We start from the raw sequence: 17,065 nt of genomic DNA, 5'->3' as shown, positions 1-17,065 counted from the left end.
CTGAAAAATAAGTATTCACTACATGATTTTGAATTTTTTTTTAGGAGAGTACTTGTATCATGCCAAAGTTGTTGAATCATGTCTTGTTTATGTTGTATAGTTTTCTGAATATATTTATTTTGTTTTACTTCTTCTTGTATTTTTTTTTTTTATATTAAGGGTGTTTTGAAAAGGAGAGACCAAATTCAAAGCGAGCTTGATTCCAAAGTTGATGCTTTAGCCAATAAAAAGGCAGACAAGGATCTGGTGAGTATGTCTTTGTACAGAATGCTGAAGTATTCCAGGCCTTACTCTAATTGCAAAAGGTGAATCCCCTGGACAAGGCACGTCCTGTGAAGCCACACTTTGTAACTGTATGGTGTCTCTGTGTCCCGTACTTCTCTGAGAAAGCATGGTCTGTGCAGCTACACGTGCCAGGCAAAGGCAACCTTGAGAAAAAGGCAAAACTTCACTGGATAGGCAGCTACAGCAAAGGATTGGGAATAGTGGGCGTTCATGGATCATGTGTTGTCAGTGCAGGTGGCACAGTGGCTTATTTTTAGCATTCTTCTTCACTTCCACATTGAGAGTTAAAGTAAGACTTGCTGCAGTGCTCTTGTAGCTGCTGCTCTGTTGAGAGAAGAGAGGAATAGGAGGCAGAATGAGCAAAGCCATTCATGAGGCATTTAAAACGAAAAGTTCTGGATCCTGTTCTTTCAGGATTGGTTATTTTTAGGATATTTTTTACTAGCTGACACCTTCATTCTAATGCAGTCAGACCCATAGCACATGGACTCGGGCATCCTCAAAGCCATCAGCAAAGCTCAGTGGGATGAGTTTGCACAGCCTCAGTAGCTGGCCTGCCCACTGCTGCTGCCAGCTCGCTTTGGCCTCCATTGACTCGTATGCAATGCAGCACAACGCAGTGTTGGTCTTGGGATGGTTTTCCACACTGCTCTGCTACCACCTGTGCATCTTATAGATCCTGTGGAGAACGGAACTGGCATTTTGGAAACTTTCTATTTTTTTAGCTCTAAAGCCTAAATAATGTCCTCTAGCACACTGCTAGCACCAAGTATCATACAGTGTAAATAATATATAAAAATGACTAGATAATAATTAGTGCAATTTTTTAGTACATCAAAGAAGGTCCTTGACATTTCAGATATTTTTTATTAGAGTTGTTGCAATTAGCTTTCATGTAAAGATGAGCTGTTTAGATAGCTTTTGGCAGCTGAGGTCTGTATTTTCATTTGATTTCCTGTCAGTTAACAGGATAAGTAAGAATATATTATTGCTATCTGATATCTGTGATGTCTGTAGCGTATTTCATAATAATTTTCCTCTGTGTAATGCAGTGGGACAGCCAGTGAAAACATCTGTTTTCTTCCTGAAGCAGAAATTATTTGCTTACATTGTCCTTTCATTTTACTGCCTTTCTGCTCTCTTACATGTTTTGTTTCTCTACTTCTCCTGCTGCTTCTCCTGTCCTTAGTTTGGGACACATTTTGAAGCAGGCTGGGAGCTGGGCAGCGAGGATGGGTCTTAGTTCTCTGCTGCCTGTGGTTGCCAGCAAAGTCATCAGATTGCCATGCTGCCCTTAGAGGGCACAGGATGACCCGCTGCCCGCTCCCCACCTGGCCACCATGTTCTCAGCTCCCTGGCATGGTGTCCCCACCAGCTGGCAGCCCTGACCCCAGGCTGGCTGCCTCCCAGCCGTCCTGCCTACCAGAAGACAGAACACTGCTGCGAAAGGCTCGGTGGGTGCAGACAAAATCTGTGAATCTGAAAGGTGGGGATGGTGGCAGCCTCTGAGCAACATGGAGAGTGGAGGGTGAAGGAGAATGGGGGCTCGTATGGTTTCCTTGGCCTGGGGTCATGGGGATGTGCAGGGGTATCACCATGTATGGGAACCAGCCTGCAGGGCTCAGACTGGTCACTGGCTGCCAGGAGAACCAATTCTGCTGTTTGCTCCTAAAAGTTTATAGGGAATGTCATGTAAAAGTCTACTCTTTGTAATAAATTAAAAAGTTATATAACACTAATTTCACATTTGTAGGAATCAGCAAAGACCAACATCAAGCAAACCTTACTTGCTTCTATTCTCAGTCTATCTATGAAATATATGTTTCTATATACTGTCCAATTAATGCTGGCTGTATCACAGATCAGGCCTCTTAGTTGCATTGCATGTGAAGATATTAAGAATTTCATCTGGCCAGAAGGAGTGTTATAGATAATTGCTCAAGTTATTTGTATGAAGCTAGTTAAATCAACTTTGCATCAATATTGCATCTCTTTTATCAGTACTTCCCATTTGTATGATTTGTTGCTAAAAACAATTGCATTTGCACAGAGTAACTCAGCACTGAAACGCAGTTTCATAGAGCTTGTTTAGCAGCTGGCCTTACTGCTGTCCACTATAGGGAAGGGACACTGCCTGGGAGGACGTGGCCTTCTAAGAAAGCATTTCTGGTATAATCTGATGGAGTCCTCAGACAAGATGCTGGCACTTGGTTTTCTTCAACTGCTGCAGACAAAAAGGAAGAATTTTCCCTTTAGCGTAGTATTGATCATACCATTGATTTGATATTGACAACGTTGTGCTCCATAATGAGATGTGCATCCTTGCTTCCAGTGAACCCAGTCTTTTTAGCTGTTCCTGCATTTCCTTGTCAGCGCTGTGGTAAAAGCTTGTGGATCATGTGGTTACTCAGGTGTTCAGATCTTTGTTTTATCTTTCCAGCCCCTCTATTTCTTATTCATTTCAAAAAATGCTGTTGCTGAGATCTTGACTCTTCTTACAGTCTCATCAGAGCAGCAAAGCAGATGTCAGTTAGTCTAATCATAAAATCCTGTCTTCTCTGATTGAGTGGCGGCTGCATCCTGATGACTTTTTTCTTAATTAGAAGTGAAAAGCTTTCTCCATTAACGGTAGCTTGGCTACAGAGTTTTGTACTGCTATTTTTTAATTGTTCAAGTAACTTTTAACTGTTTCCTGAATGTGTTTTTTACTTTTTTTTAATTTTTATTACATGTTGAACTATTTTCCTGACACTCCTATCCAGATTGCTTTCAGAATGATAGGAGGTTGAAAAAAAAAGCCTAAAAACAGAAGTGCTGTTATTGGAATTGGTGTCAAACGCTGACATTGACTTCATTTGCACATTTCTGTTCCTAGCCATACCTTATGTAGCTTCTAATGACCTCACAGACATCAGATTGGACTTGTCAGTGCAATCTGGTAGCCAGAAATTCTGCTGACAATGACTAGCAAGAACTCTAATCTTATTTGAAGTACACTTCCACCATAGATAAAGAATCTCAGCCTGTCCTTAGAGCTGATAAAAGGCAGTGAGATCTTTAGCACTGTTCACAGCAAACATTAAATGATTTAACAAGCAGGCAGTTATACAGCAAGAGAGTGCAAAACATTCCCAAGGTCAATGCAGCTGAAATAGACTGGAATCACAAATTAAACCTCCTAAGGCATCAGGTTCATTGGCTAGGAATAAACATTTTCTCGAGATATGCTTCTCCTACTGGGATTTTAGAACAGGTACTTGTGATGCTTCTAAAAACCCAAAAATTATTCTCCCCCATAGTGTAGGTGTTGAAGGTCACTGTTATTCAGAGCATGGAAGGTGTGAAGATTGTGATTTTAGATGCAGCCTCCTGACAGAGATTTTGGGGGGGGGGGTGTTTGAGTGCCCTCCCACTTATCTAGACCTTTCTTTCCTGCAGAGCTCTGGCTGTAAAGAGGTTAGCATTTTGGCTCCACTGCTCCTATGCTCCGTTCTGAAGGAGTAACCAGTGCATCCTTCAGTGGCTTGGGTTTTTTTTACAGATTTGGTACTGCTGCTAATACTAATTCTGACAAAATGTTGGTATTATCTGCTCTGATGGAACCTGGCAGGTTTAAATGCCAACTTATGGATTCTACTATTCAAGCTTGAAATGAAGAAAAGAAATGCTAAATCTGTCACATTCTGAATGTATATTATGTTTTACTCCAGGCTGAGCAGGGTTAGTACGTCCAAGTGAAGGACTAATTCATGTAATAGATAGAAGGTCACACTGTTTGGCATATTGAGATACTGTAAAATTTTGTGTCACTTACCAGGTAATTTGGCTATTGCTGCAAGTCCCTTTGGCTACAAGTCACACTGTTCATGTCTGCTAGCGCTCTGCCCTGGCAGTCTGGCTTACCACTTCTGTCCAGTGGTATGATGTCTGGTGAGCACCGTGCTGTCCTCCTGCAGGAACCACTGATGTAAGAATTAATGTATTGCTCTAGCTGCCTCAGGGAGGTCAGTGTAACAAAATGGATTTAGGATCACATTTAATTTGTAGGATAAATTGTAACAATGTACACCTTGTAGATCAAGTACACACCAGGTGGATGTATTTGTTAAGAGACCAAGCCATTCATTGATTTCTGCTGTCAGCTGAAGAAGGTGGTATATGTGTTTCTCTTCAGCTGTGAAAAAGTAGATCTTAAACCTTTCTAGTTGAGAGGAAGAAGTGTGGCATAACTCTGTCTTCAGAGCCTAAGTTCAGCCCTCGCCTTGATACAATACACAGTTTCTGTGGGGTTTTAGAGGGTGATGCTTAAACCGTGTATCCAGGCAGGGATGTAGAACAGTCTGCCTGCCCACATCACATTGTAGCTACACCATGGAAGAAATTTGTAGTTCCTAGGAAAGGCAAGACAAAAACAAACTGTAAAATAAATGCCTTAAAGATACAAAGGACAAGATAAAAGAAGGATGATGCTGCCAGGGCTTTGAAGTCAGATTTCTTTAAGCAGGTAGTCTAGCTCATTTTCATATAAGAATTTTTTTTCTTGCAAAACGAGAATAATGGATTCAACTGCCTTTCTTACTCTAAATCATCTACAAATAGTCACTATTTTCAGTATTCTGTGTGCATACATTTTTAGTGTTAGAAGGAAAGGCAATTAACTTGGGGCATGCCCAGCATACCTAATCCAGTTGCCTGTAATGTCTTTAAAGGTAATTTCCCCATATTTAATCTTTGGATTAACCTTTTCATATTGAATACACTGTTGATAGTTGATGAAATTACCCTTGTCCATAGTTTGATTACTGATCTAGCTGGATAATTGAACTTTGGCTTTTCAGTAAAGTAGAAATAATATTTTTTCATTTTCTTCTTAAATAGTGTCCAGTATTTCATGAATCCAGAAGTGTGGCAAGGAAAATCAATGTAGAAATAAAGTCTAACTAAAAATGTTTATTCATCTCTGTGTCATGGAATGTGGAAAAAAGCATTCAGTTGAAATTTCTTTCATTTTTCCTAGCTACCCTGTTTTTGCCTAATTTGAGCATAATGATTCTATTTTGTCTGAATTGGGATCTGTGGCTTGTGAATTCAGAGTTCTGTCTTTTCATTTGACCAACCTTTCCTCCTTGTTCTTGAAAGGGTTGTTTTTGGCAGGAGCAGCACCTCTTGTTTTGGTGTGCCCCCAAAGCACAGTAAGCTCAGCAGGCAGTAAGATCCCAAACAGGGGATTCCCAGAAGGTTGCACAAACTGACTTCGGAGTGATCTTGACAATTTTATGCTGACTATATGGGCTGTGAACAGGACTTCTGAGCATTGCATAGTGGAAATGTACACAAACATGAGTTACTTTGTTAAAACATATGTGTCTCTTCTTTGCAACAGTCACACAAACAGCCTGCATGAGCTGTCATCTTCCCCTGATACCTCCAGTTTTAAGGATTGGGCTCAGGTTCCATCGCTGTTTCAGACAGAGTCCCTTAGTTTATTTCTGCTGTTAGCAGCACTTCCAGCTACAGCACTGGAGAGTTGCCTTCTGTGTATGGCTGGAGCTGGAGGCTGCGGACTACAGCTTTCCATGTCCTGCTCTGAAGCTTGCTTTTCTTGCCATCTGTGAATAGCCTAAGCATCCCTTGAAAATCCTGTAGAAGATTTGGAAGTTCCTATCAATGAAAGCACCAGCCCTGTGGCACCAATGAGGAGCTACCCAGTTTCAAAGAGGAGCTGTATGAGGAAAGAACACTTTGCCTGATAGAAGAGTAAAAAGATTAAGAGGAGGGTGTATGGTACCTGAGGTGCAATGGAAACAATATAAGGAGATCAGCTTTTCCTGCTTTATGAGCCTTACAGATGGTATTTCTGCCCGACCTCCCTAGGTTTGTTGCAGGCAGATGCTGTGCAGTCCCAAGGCATTGGTTGGACTAGATGATCTTGTAAGTCTTTTCCAACCTAGCTAATTCTATGGTTCTATGATTCTATGATTAATTCACACTGTAGCCGCAGAAGATTTGCCTCATTTTGCAACTCGGTGCCAGCCAGCACCGACAGCTGATTAGCAAATGACAATAGGTGACAGGATTACAAGACTTGCTGGAGGGAGGCCCTTTACCTATTTCTGATTCCCATTAGTTTGGAGTCACTTTGTGCATCTTTAGCAATTAGAAGAAAATAATATCTGCATAGCAGCTGCCCTCAAGGCTTTTGATCCTGGATCTCTCAGAAAGAGTTCCTGTTCTTCTGAAATCCTCTGCTTTAAGTTCTTTCTCTACTTCAGTATTTCTCACTCCCTTGTATGGTCACACCAGGGTTAGTTCCACACTAAAGGACTGCAAGGTGATAGGCAAGAAATCTGTAAGTATAATTCTGCTGTCTTCCCTCCATTCTGATTTATTCTGAGGTCATCAAAGACTCTATCAGAATTTTCTCAGTTCTTCTGGCCAAATCTAATTTGTAAAGTTGATTTTGCTCCATTAAAGCCCTCAGTGTTTTCATTTTTAGACTCATTACTGTTGAGTGCAAGCAAGTAAGTGCCAGAGTCTGTAACTTCTCAGTCAATAAAAATGTTTTCAGCAACATTTTAGTTCTTGTCTTGAATTTCTGCTATTACTATTTCAGGAATTGTACTGATCTATTCACTAAGAATAAAACTTAAATTATTTATCCCTGGGAAATGATGTGCTAATTTTAATACCAACCTCAGTTCTGCAGTTCTGTTCATCTTGCTGCACTACAGTCACTTGAATCGATTTTAAAATGCTAACTGTACTATTTTTTTTATTTTTATTTTTTTATTTTTACAATTCGTATTTAGTTCTCAGAGGAGATTGGGAAACTTGAAGACAAAGTAGAATGTGCCAATAATGCTCTGAAAGCAGATTGGGACAGGTGGAAGCAAAACATGCAGTACGATATGAGATCAGCATTCACTAATGCAGCTGACAATAATCTCCGTTATTATGAAGAGGTAAAACCCTTTCTCATAGCAATGTTATTACTGACTTGGTTATTTCAGCAGAGAAATCATTGCATTGTATCTAAAGAATGTTGCATTTTAGTTCGAACTTGCATTAACTTCAGAACCAGTTTTTGTGGGAAGAGGAAGGCAGTTTCCTTAACTTGAACTGTTTTAAGCGAAACATATTTTATTTGTGCCCAAGTGCTTGATCCTGAGTTCATCATCAACAGAGGGCAGTCTTGCTTTACTAACCACAAGAATTTGGAAGATATTTTTGGGTTTAATGTCAGCTGTTGTATTTCAGCTTAGAAGCCTTTTGCATTGACTGCATGAAAAAGCCTTCTAGAAGGCTCCAGATTTATAAATTACTTCATATGAGGAAAACATTTAAATGTGGTTCCTTTTCAAACAGCACATGCAGAAAGTTCTCACTGTTATTTGTCTGAGGAATGGTCTACTGTGAAACAATCAGACTTTACTATGATAATAGCAATACAAGTTTGAGAAGTCAATATGAAAAGCTTATGGCACATTTTTTAAAATGCACAAATGGATACAGTTTCTAAATCAAATCTTCTTATAATTGAAACTGACTACTTTGGAAAGAAAGAAAAATGGTTGAAATAAAATTTTAATTTCCATTCAAATGCCATAGCTATTATTCTTGGTAACAGCTCCAAGTAATGTATTCTAACCAATAGAACTTGAAAACATCTAACAAAATCTCTTAAGCATTCTGTGAAATATTTTCAGAGGAAACATGTTGCTTATATTGTGCTTGTTTTGAAAATATCCCAAATATCTTGATTTTTTTTTACAGTTCTCCTGTGGTGAGACAGTTAGACATCTACTAATCAAAAGTCAGTATTTTTCACAGATATGTGTTGATATCTGTGTCTTCCAGTCCCACATTTCAACCTTTTTATGGCTTGTTCATTAGCCTCAGTGTAAAATCAGTGTCCTGGTTTTACAAATCATTTTGTTAGAACATAATTGAAAAGACAGAGCTCTTGATCATCAAGTCTAGTTAATTAGGATGCAGCCTGTGAGATGCGTGGACATTGACAATCTGTTGTTACACATGAAGATCAAAATATTTGCTGAAATCAGGCAGCAAACTTTTGGCATCCTCTCACATTTTTTACAGCTACTGATGATCTCTGGTTTCTATATCATGAATATGTATGTTAAATCAGTGCTAAATATATTGGAATATTTTGTTCATGAATGATTAGCTAAATTAAAACACAAAAATAATTCTTTTTGTCTCTTTCCTGTCTAAAAATAATTTTTGCTGAATTAGAATTTAATTTCAGAATGTCAAAGCTCATAGTATACATGAAATTATTAAGTCAAAAATGTGAAAATATTTCAACTACAAGTACCAGTAGCTCTTCTTAAATAGTCTCTGAAGTACTAGACAAATTAGTTTATACTGAGACATTATTCTTTGTTGGTGCTTTTCTTGAAAACTTGAAATGGTTTTGCTGTTATGTCCTGATAGATCCAGACTGTAGAAAAAAATATCTTGCTGCATTGGTTAATAACAAATGTTATGCTAACCTGGTTGAAAAGTGAGGGCTTATCATGTTTTTTTTCTGTTTTTTAGCAGAAAATCGTTATCTTAATTATGGCATTCAAGAGATTTGGTCAAATTAATTTGGGGAGTTTGGGGAGTTTTAATCTAAAATGTGCATATATTTTTTTATTTTGAGACCTGTTGTTATTGCTGATGGTTAATTACTGGAGAAGACCTAATATTACAAATGGTAGGTCCTGCTGTCCTGAAAACAACAGGAAACAAACAAACAGACAAAACAGTAGCATCTTCTTTTGTGCTTAGAGGTAAAACCTCAGGAAGGGAATTTCAGAAATCTGAGCATCAGTATATGATTCTTACACTTTCTATAAAAAAAAAAAAATTAAGTCCTATCTTAAAGATAAGCATTTGAGTAAGAAGTGTTCCTTTGTTTCTACAGCTATGGAATCTCACTCTCTTTGACCCTCTCAATGTAACAGACACTAATTAATGCCCAGTGTTGCAAGTTTATGGGGTGCTCCTATGCAGACCTATGAGAATGAAGTCTTTCCTGTGATAATGTACAATCTACTCAGTATGTCTGCATATGATGCCATTTAGCAGCCCAGTATTACCCTGACTGAGCAGTCACTAGGAGTTCCTGTAGTTGGTCTCAGGAGTTGATGAAGTTCTCTTCTTCTCTTCCACAAAAGAGCTGAACACATGCTAAGTCTCTCCATATGCAAGATTTAAAGCCATTAACTTACTGTTTTAAAAATGACTGTAATTGCATTTCTAAAACGAGAAGGATTTTCTGAAAAAAAAATATGTAAAAGTTTTAATTTGAAAAGAAAATCAGGACCTCATTCTAAAGAAGAAAACATCAATTTGTTTGCCTTACAGAAGAGTCCTTCAGTGAAGTGTGTCGTAATGCAATACCACTTCTGCTGCTTTTTCCCATGCCCTAGGTACAACACAGTGGTCTGAACTAGCATACCTCTTAGCTCAGAAGAGATACAATCTTCCCAATGGTTGAAATCACAAACTGCCCACAGGGCAGATCATACAGCTGAGTGAGCAGATTGTCACCAGATTCTTTTCAGTAAGTTAGGTGTATTTATTCTCCAGCACCTTTAGGACAGAACATTACTAAACCCAAAACAAGATACAAAGTTCTTGTTACTTAGCTAGTGTGTCTGAAGTCATCCTGGTTCATATTAGCCAATAATCCAGGCAACTAGGAATGTTGTACTTTGGCTTCAAAGAACAACAGCAATTAAGCATTTACTAATTGTTTTTTTCCTCATGCTTGCCATAGCGTCTAGGATATTTACATCAAGGAGAAAGAAATATTTAATTTTCTCAGCAAAGAACTTTGTTAACATATTCTATTCAGAGAAAAAAAACAAGACCTGAGTAAGTAGCAGCACAATCAGAACACTGCTCAGACAGTGTAAATCTGGCAAATATACCAGCTTAGTTTTCCACTGGTTATAAGGCACTCTAATAAATGCAGGAATAATGTTGTTGGGTTCCCCCCCCATAATGTAGAATGATATCTAATTAGTTTGGCACTGAAATAATGTGGTTTTTTTCTTGTGCTAAGATACGTTTTTTGAAGTGTAGCCTCTAATTTTGTATTTGCCATTTCAAACTGTTTAAACATTTACAAATTAATCTGATAAAAAGTTAATTTTGATAATGTAGCAAGAGTCTTGTTGATATTGACTCAGCTTACTTTTTTTCCAAAAACATAAAATAAATGGTTTCCTGATTTTCTTAACTATTTCAAGCATAATTGAGTTTATTTCTGTTACCTACATTATTGTGCAGGCATAAATTGATCCAAATGATTCATTAGGTCAAAACAATACTTCCCCATTAGAGTAACTTCCTTCTAACTCAAAAGCCCACATCTATCTAGTATAAGCTTTAGGAAAATAGATGAGATCTGTTGTTTGCCCTTGAGGCCTCTGTGATGCATGTAATGAGTCACTGGCTTGTGTGGCAAAGTTAGCTGCTTACACATGTTGATCACATCCTACCTTAGCGATGCCCAGGCATTTAGCTAACAAACTTCTTGTGATATTCAGAAGCTCCCACATAGCTGAGCCAGTTTGTCACTGTGAATGTCATTTCAAATCCTGGGTCCATCTTTGAACATTCAGTCTTTTCAGCCATTCCAGGAATACTTTTTTTTTTTTTTTTTTTTTTAATACTGGGAATCAGCATTTTTTTATTTGTATATGCTATAGTTTTTTTTTTCTTGCACCCAGAAACTATGAATGTGATTTCTATCTCTCAAACACAGAAGTCTTCATTTTCAGATTCTACTCTAGGAAATGTCATCACGAAGGATATTTTTAAGGTATTAACTATGGAAAACAGGGAACTGGAACACATGGCATGTGACACATTGCTTCTGTTACCATCCCTACTACATGTTCTAATTTTAAATCTCCTTTTTAGTTAGATATGCAATTGTGTATGGAAACCTCCTGCTGCTATTTCTAAAAATGGTGTTGTCAGAACAGATGTGCAGAACAGTAGTAATAAGAATACTTTAGGTAAAATAACCCTATTTAAGCTCTTTCATTTTGTATATTTAGATTTTCTAATGTATTCTGCAGGGCTTTTACAAGTAATTGGATTATGAATTTCAACACTGTGCATGCACATTTAATTTCCTGGGTTTGGTTTTTCTTTTTGTCTCCTTTCTGTCTCTTTTGTGAAAGTGGGCGTATCCTCTGTTTAGATCTCCATTTTCACCCTCCCAAGAGAACTCAGTGAAAGCATTCTGTAATAAGGCTGAAGTGTACATCACTAACAAAATGTCGTTTATGCAGTTCATGCTTCACGATATAAAAAGCTTGAGCCTAAGGCACAGAGACCTAGTTTTGTTTTGGTACGGTTAATTATAAAATTTGTCAGCTGTAGCAGCGCTGTGATGTCTGACAGTGAAATGAGCCACCATTGCTCTTACATTTTGGAAAATGTGTTTTGGTTATATAAATGAGGCTAAATGAAAAACCAAATAACTTCTGTAACAGAAAAAAAATGCTCTGCATCTTTGTCAGTAAAGACTTTGTATCTATCTGGAGAAGCAAAGTAGTGTGATTGCATTTTACCACATGCGTTTTGGCTCAGTGTTGCAAAGATAATAGGGAGCACTTTTTATATTCCAGACAGTAAATATGATGTATGTACTTTAACACACATTACTGAAATTACAAAATGACAAAACATGAAGTTACATAGTATAAATTAAACAGTGGCTCAGAAAAAAAAAAATACAGTCACTCATTGCCAACAAAAGACTGTTCAAGAAACTGATTATTTCTTGTCTCACACCTAGGAAAAGCTTAGGAAAAACAGATGTGCCTTGCAGCTTTCTAGGATGGCAATCCAGTCTGAGCTCTAGCAAATAGGAATCTGAGGATGAGCACCACAGTGAAAACACATTGCTAGCAGCTGCTGTACTGACGTTTTTAAACCACGAAGCCACCTTCCAGCTCAGACACCTCAGATAGATGCAGCTGCCACAGTGTCACATGAAGAACGGGAGAATCTAATGAACAAACCTTAAAGGCTTTCAACAAAAGGTCAAAAAGACCTTTTAAGTCAGAAGTCAGTTTGCAACATTTGCAGATCACAGTTTGTGCTAGCGTTACTTTCAGTGCTCCTCCCTGATTTACCATTGCAAAATAATGTTTCTCTGGAAGGCCAGTGAAGAAATGCAGATTTCCATGTGAATCCTACCAATTAGTCCTCTCTTTTCACAGTAATTCAAACCTTCAGTGTACTCTCAACAGCATCACAATGTTGTGCCGTGCAAGAAGCAAAGGAAATTAGGTGGGAACTCTCAAGATCACAAAAATAAGCTTGGGGGAGTAGGTTTATGGTTTATGTGGTATGAAGGACAACATGCAAATAACACGAACAGTTTCTAACGTGTCTGATAATGACTAAGAACCTATGTGAAAGGAAGCTCCTACATACTTCTTTCTTTGTGATCTGTCAGTCAGCTGTTTTAATCTCTTGCATTATCTTGTAGCCCCTTTTTGGTTTTATGACTTCAGAGGCATAACTGCTGCTGTCTTTTGTGACATTTTCTATTGGCATTCCTGATCCTGCCTCCTCGTATCATCATGGATTTCTCCAACTCCATTCAACCTCCATTCATGCATTCATGTGTCTCCTTCATTTTGCCCTTAGAGTTCATAAATTATCATTATTTGTGACTATCAGATCAGCCCAACTGTCTTATTGCAGGTAGATACGCAATAGTGCCAGCACATAGGCTCTTCAGTGCAACATGATAGAATCCATATATTTAATGGCAGAGTTTTGATGTCATTCAATAGAAGTGATTCTAATAAGATGGAGTTAGGTGGTGGTAAGTTCAAGCAGCATGAATGCTAGGATATTTTGCGTATTTCCTAAGCAGGGACAGATGGATCCTAGATACTTCACTGTAGCTGCCCAGAGCCAATTACCATAGCTTGAATGGCTGATGGCAAGAGTTTTCACTTAGGAAATTATGATGTTTTCAGAGCTGAGTTAATTCAAAGTTTGAATAAATTGAGTATGCTATTCAGGTTTTAATATAAGAGAATTTCTTCAGAATTTTCAGAAGAGTTAATTATTTTGAATATTTCAGATTCTTCATGAAAAAACTGTACAGTAAGAAGTAAATAAGCTGTATTATCAATAGCAATAAGTATGAATGTGTAAGTCAAACTTTTCTTAGAATGTTTCCATTTCAAAACAGTAGAATTATTGCATGAGTTTGGTTGCACTGTTTTAATGACAGATTTGAAATGGCAGAAACCTGGTATGCTGAGTAACAAGCATCAGCACATCATGGGTTACCTAGCAATAGGCTTGCCATGATCCTCAACACTAACTTCTGATTTATAAAGGTTTGCCAAGCTGCCAGCACTCATTTAAGCCAAATTGAACTACAATTCATTTGGGAATTTTTATTATTAATATTTTTTTACTTATACTGCTTCCAATAATTTATAGTTTGTACAGTTATTAATACATTTTTTCCATTAGGAGAGAAACACATTTGTTGTAAAGATGGCAATCTCCCCCCAGCCCCCTGCCTTTCTGGTCCCATTTCTTTCTCATTACTCAGGGGAAAAACAAACTATCTGTGTGTTTAGAAAAAAAATTTTTTAATTTAACTTGGAAAGAATACTGGGTATGCTAAAGGAATCCATAGAGATTACAAAGGAACTGTGCATGACTATGCTTTCTATTTAGAGAAGATCTTTGCCTGTAACTAAAGGGAGAGATTAAAGAAGAGCATAATTAATGTTAGCATCTCCCATGCTAACACATACAATTACAATGCTCACACTGTGTGCTTGTCATTATGTAGAAGTGACCTTTACAGCTTACCCAGCATGTTGGCTAACATTTTGCATATCGCTGAGCTGCCTAGGAAACCATATTTTGCTATTACCGCAGTCCCACAAAAACAGCTTGTGACAACGTGTATGTACTCTTTTTTTTCTACTTCTTTTTCTCCTTGGCTACTGGTTTTACAGAAATTGGTCTGCTATACTAACATGTGTCTGTGGGTTTTTTTAAGTGCCTTGCTACATGGGAGTCCTTCCTAGCATCTCAAACAGTGGATCGTCACGGGGAAGAAGATTCTGAAGACAGGCCTTGAGTAATATCTCTGCTTGATCTCTACCTTTTCCGTGAAGTTTTTCTCAACCAAAGAAGTGCTTTATATGAGATCAGACACAATATTAAATATAACTGTTAAAATCAGTGAAATGCAGGAAACCAGCTTATTGAAAACTCAGGTATTCTACTCCTGAAACACATTTTGGAACCTGCTATATAGTGCTTTATATTGCTTAGTTGTGATTTTACATATTTTTATGCAAGTGTTCGCATACAATTGTTTTCATACATACTGCATAACTTGGATATAAAGTATTTTAAATATGTAAAATAAAGTTCAATTTTAATAAAAAGTTTAATAAGGAAAGTATGTCTTCATTCTGCATTCTACTCTTAAAGAATGATTGTGGTATTTTAGCTTGTATATTGTATTCCCTATACTGAGTAATTGCTTTTATTTGTAAAATTATGTAGTGTGTATTTGAAGGAGCAGTTTAGGATTTTTTTAATAGATTGTCCTAGTCACCCAATGGCAAAGTGGTATGGGAAGATGCTGTTCTGTGAGATTAATACTGCTTTAAAGTCCTGTTAATTCAGTTTGCAGTTTGTATTATTTACAAGTCAATTAAGTGTCTTTCATTTGATCTTTTTTAAAAGATAAAAAATTGACAGTTCACGAAGCAGACTGTATCTACAGAGACATCATGTTAGTCAGAGCACTGATCCTGCCACACAAGAGCTTTGGAGCTGGCAGGATTGAGGCTGATCGATAGCCTTTTACTCCCACAGCTGACCTTCCCACAATGCTTAACTTCCCTCTTTGGAGAGCTGGTATGGAAGTGAAAGGGAAAAGAAAGGGAAAGAGTTTTGTGCTAAAATGATTTGCTCCTCCAATAATGCACTGAAGTGTTCTGAAATGATTCCACCAAAGGTCCATCAGACTGCTCTTATAACTGCTGCAGTGGTTCTTTCTCCTTGGCAGCTACAGTGGGAGCAAGCCTATATCTGAACTTGAGAAGAATGAGGTGCAGGAATCAGACCTCTCCTCACCATGGCTCTGTGAACCAGCAGGGCGTCAGCCCTCACCTTCTGGTGAGAATCTGTGATCCTGCTCGTGTCATTCAGCAAATGACTACAGCTCCTCAGCTCTCAGCTGCACTTGGGTGGCTGTGGATGTGCCCAGGATGGACATCCGTAAGAAATTGGGATTACGAGCACGGTCTTTTAGGCAGAACAAGGAAGACTGCTCTTGTGCTGCCCCGTGAAGCTTCAATGAAGGTTTATTCAATTTTTTAAATTATTATTATTTTTAAAATAGCAGTTAAGATGCTTGTGAAATACTACAGGAAGCGTGCTCTCTCCTAGCCTGGAAAACATAAGGATCTCATCATACAGACCAGGACAGGGTGTGGGGCCATGCCGTGCAGGTTGGTGCTCACAGGGCATGGATGATCAGTAAGGTGATGTGTGCTCTTTCCCCAGAATATCCTTGCTACTCTTTTTTTTTTTCTTTTATGTCAGGGCTTCTATCAATGTGCTTAAAACCCATAAAGCCTTTTTTTTTTCCTCCATCTAAACTTCTACGATTTACCATGCTGAGTATCAATGGATTCCACATTTCAATTTGCAGGAAAAATCAATTTACTGTGTGATTTCTTATACCAGCTACCCGGTAATTTCAGGTCATGCCCTCTGCATCTGTAACTGTGAGCAGAGGTGACAGTTGTTTCCTGTTTGACTTCCCCATGCCATAGACCTCTAGCATGTCTTCCAAGCACTGCCTCTTTCCCAGAGGAACTGCCTTAGCCTGATACCATCTCATAGAAAAGCCATTTCACATCCATGCTCATTGACACTGCTTTTCTCTATAGTTTCTAGTTCTACAGCAATCAGTCATCAAAATGCAGGCACAGCAGACATGTACACATTGCCACAATTATACTTTGCATTCTTTCCTGTTCCTGATTTATTTTTTAAAGTACCACTGAACGCTGAGCTGCCATTTCATAACACTAAAAGCTATTCTGAAGGTTACTAAATAATTTCATTTCCATCAGTGTGTATATATGGGAGAATTGGCTTTTCCCCAGTGAGCATTAATTTGCATTTATTAATTCTGAATTTTGCCTGCTGTTTTTAGCTCGTAATCTCTCAGTAGTGTACAGTCCTATAAACAGGATTCCAGCAGGACAGGCAGCAATAACACTGAGTGCCAGAGAAAAGAAAGTTCAAGAAAGAGCCTGAACAGGCTCACCTGGAAGGATACAAACATTTAAGCGTAACCAGAAATAAAGTACCGTGCATGTAATTTAAGCTCCTCTGAGAAAGGGCATTGCCTGCTTAGTTGGAATGGGAATATCATTGTGCTTTGCATTGATTTTTACCAGCATGTTCTGCCCAAGCAGAGAGCTGCTCTCTGAGGCACTTTGAGATCAGAAGCAGCAGCAGAGAGTTCATGTCCTTAGTGAAAACACTGAGCTGGAGTTCATTGTGTCCAGGATTTATTTTTCATGTATTTTCTTCTTTAGCTAGGCCGTAACTTACGGAGGAAAGCCCTAGTGGTCGTGTAGAGACTTGTGATTGAGTTTTTATTTTTCTGACTTTCTAGTGGCAGTACCAGGAAAAAATGAGGTCTGTTATTAAGTACAATCAAACATTGTTTTTT

At 38.2% G+C, this 17,065-nt stretch overlaps 2 protein-coding genes across 3 annotated transcripts in view; one reads left to right on the top strand and one right to left on the bottom strand.

Moving 5' to 3' along the window:
* Nucleotides 1-14,770, top strand: part of SNX7 (sorting nexin 7) — a 28,565-nt gene extending 13,795 nt beyond the window's left edge. Inside the window, exons 7-9 of one of the 2 annotated variants that reach the window (XM_021404618.1) lie at nucleotides 160-246; nucleotides 7,095-7,247; nucleotides 14,360-14,770. In XM_021404618.1, the coding sequence (XP_021260293.1) occupies nucleotides 160-246; nucleotides 7,095-7,247; nucleotides 14,360-14,440 (321 nt within the window). In that variant the 3' untranslated portion in view covers nucleotides 14,441-14,770. The remainder of the gene's footprint in view (nucleotides 1-159; nucleotides 247-7,094; nucleotides 7,248-14,359) is intronic. The other variant, XM_021404619.1, reaches the window with a different exon arrangement.
* Nucleotides 253-17,065, bottom strand: part of PLPPR5 (phospholipid phosphatase related 5) — a 212,529-nt gene continuing 195,716 nt past the window's right edge. The window contains exon 10 of the transcript XR_002441114.1: nucleotides 253-609. The gene's annotated coding sequence lies outside the window, so the exon portion shown is untranslated. The remainder of the gene's footprint in view (nucleotides 610-17,065) is intronic.

The sequence above is a fragment of the Numida meleagris genome, chromosome 7 (assembly GCF_002078875.1).
Source record: "Numida meleagris isolate 19003 breed g44 Domestic line chromosome 7, NumMel1.0, whole genome shotgun sequence".
NCBI classification, from domain to species: domain Eukaryota; kingdom Metazoa; phylum Chordata; class Aves; order Galliformes; family Numididae; genus Numida; species Numida meleagris.
This window is presented reverse-complemented; position numbering and strand designations above follow the sequence as displayed.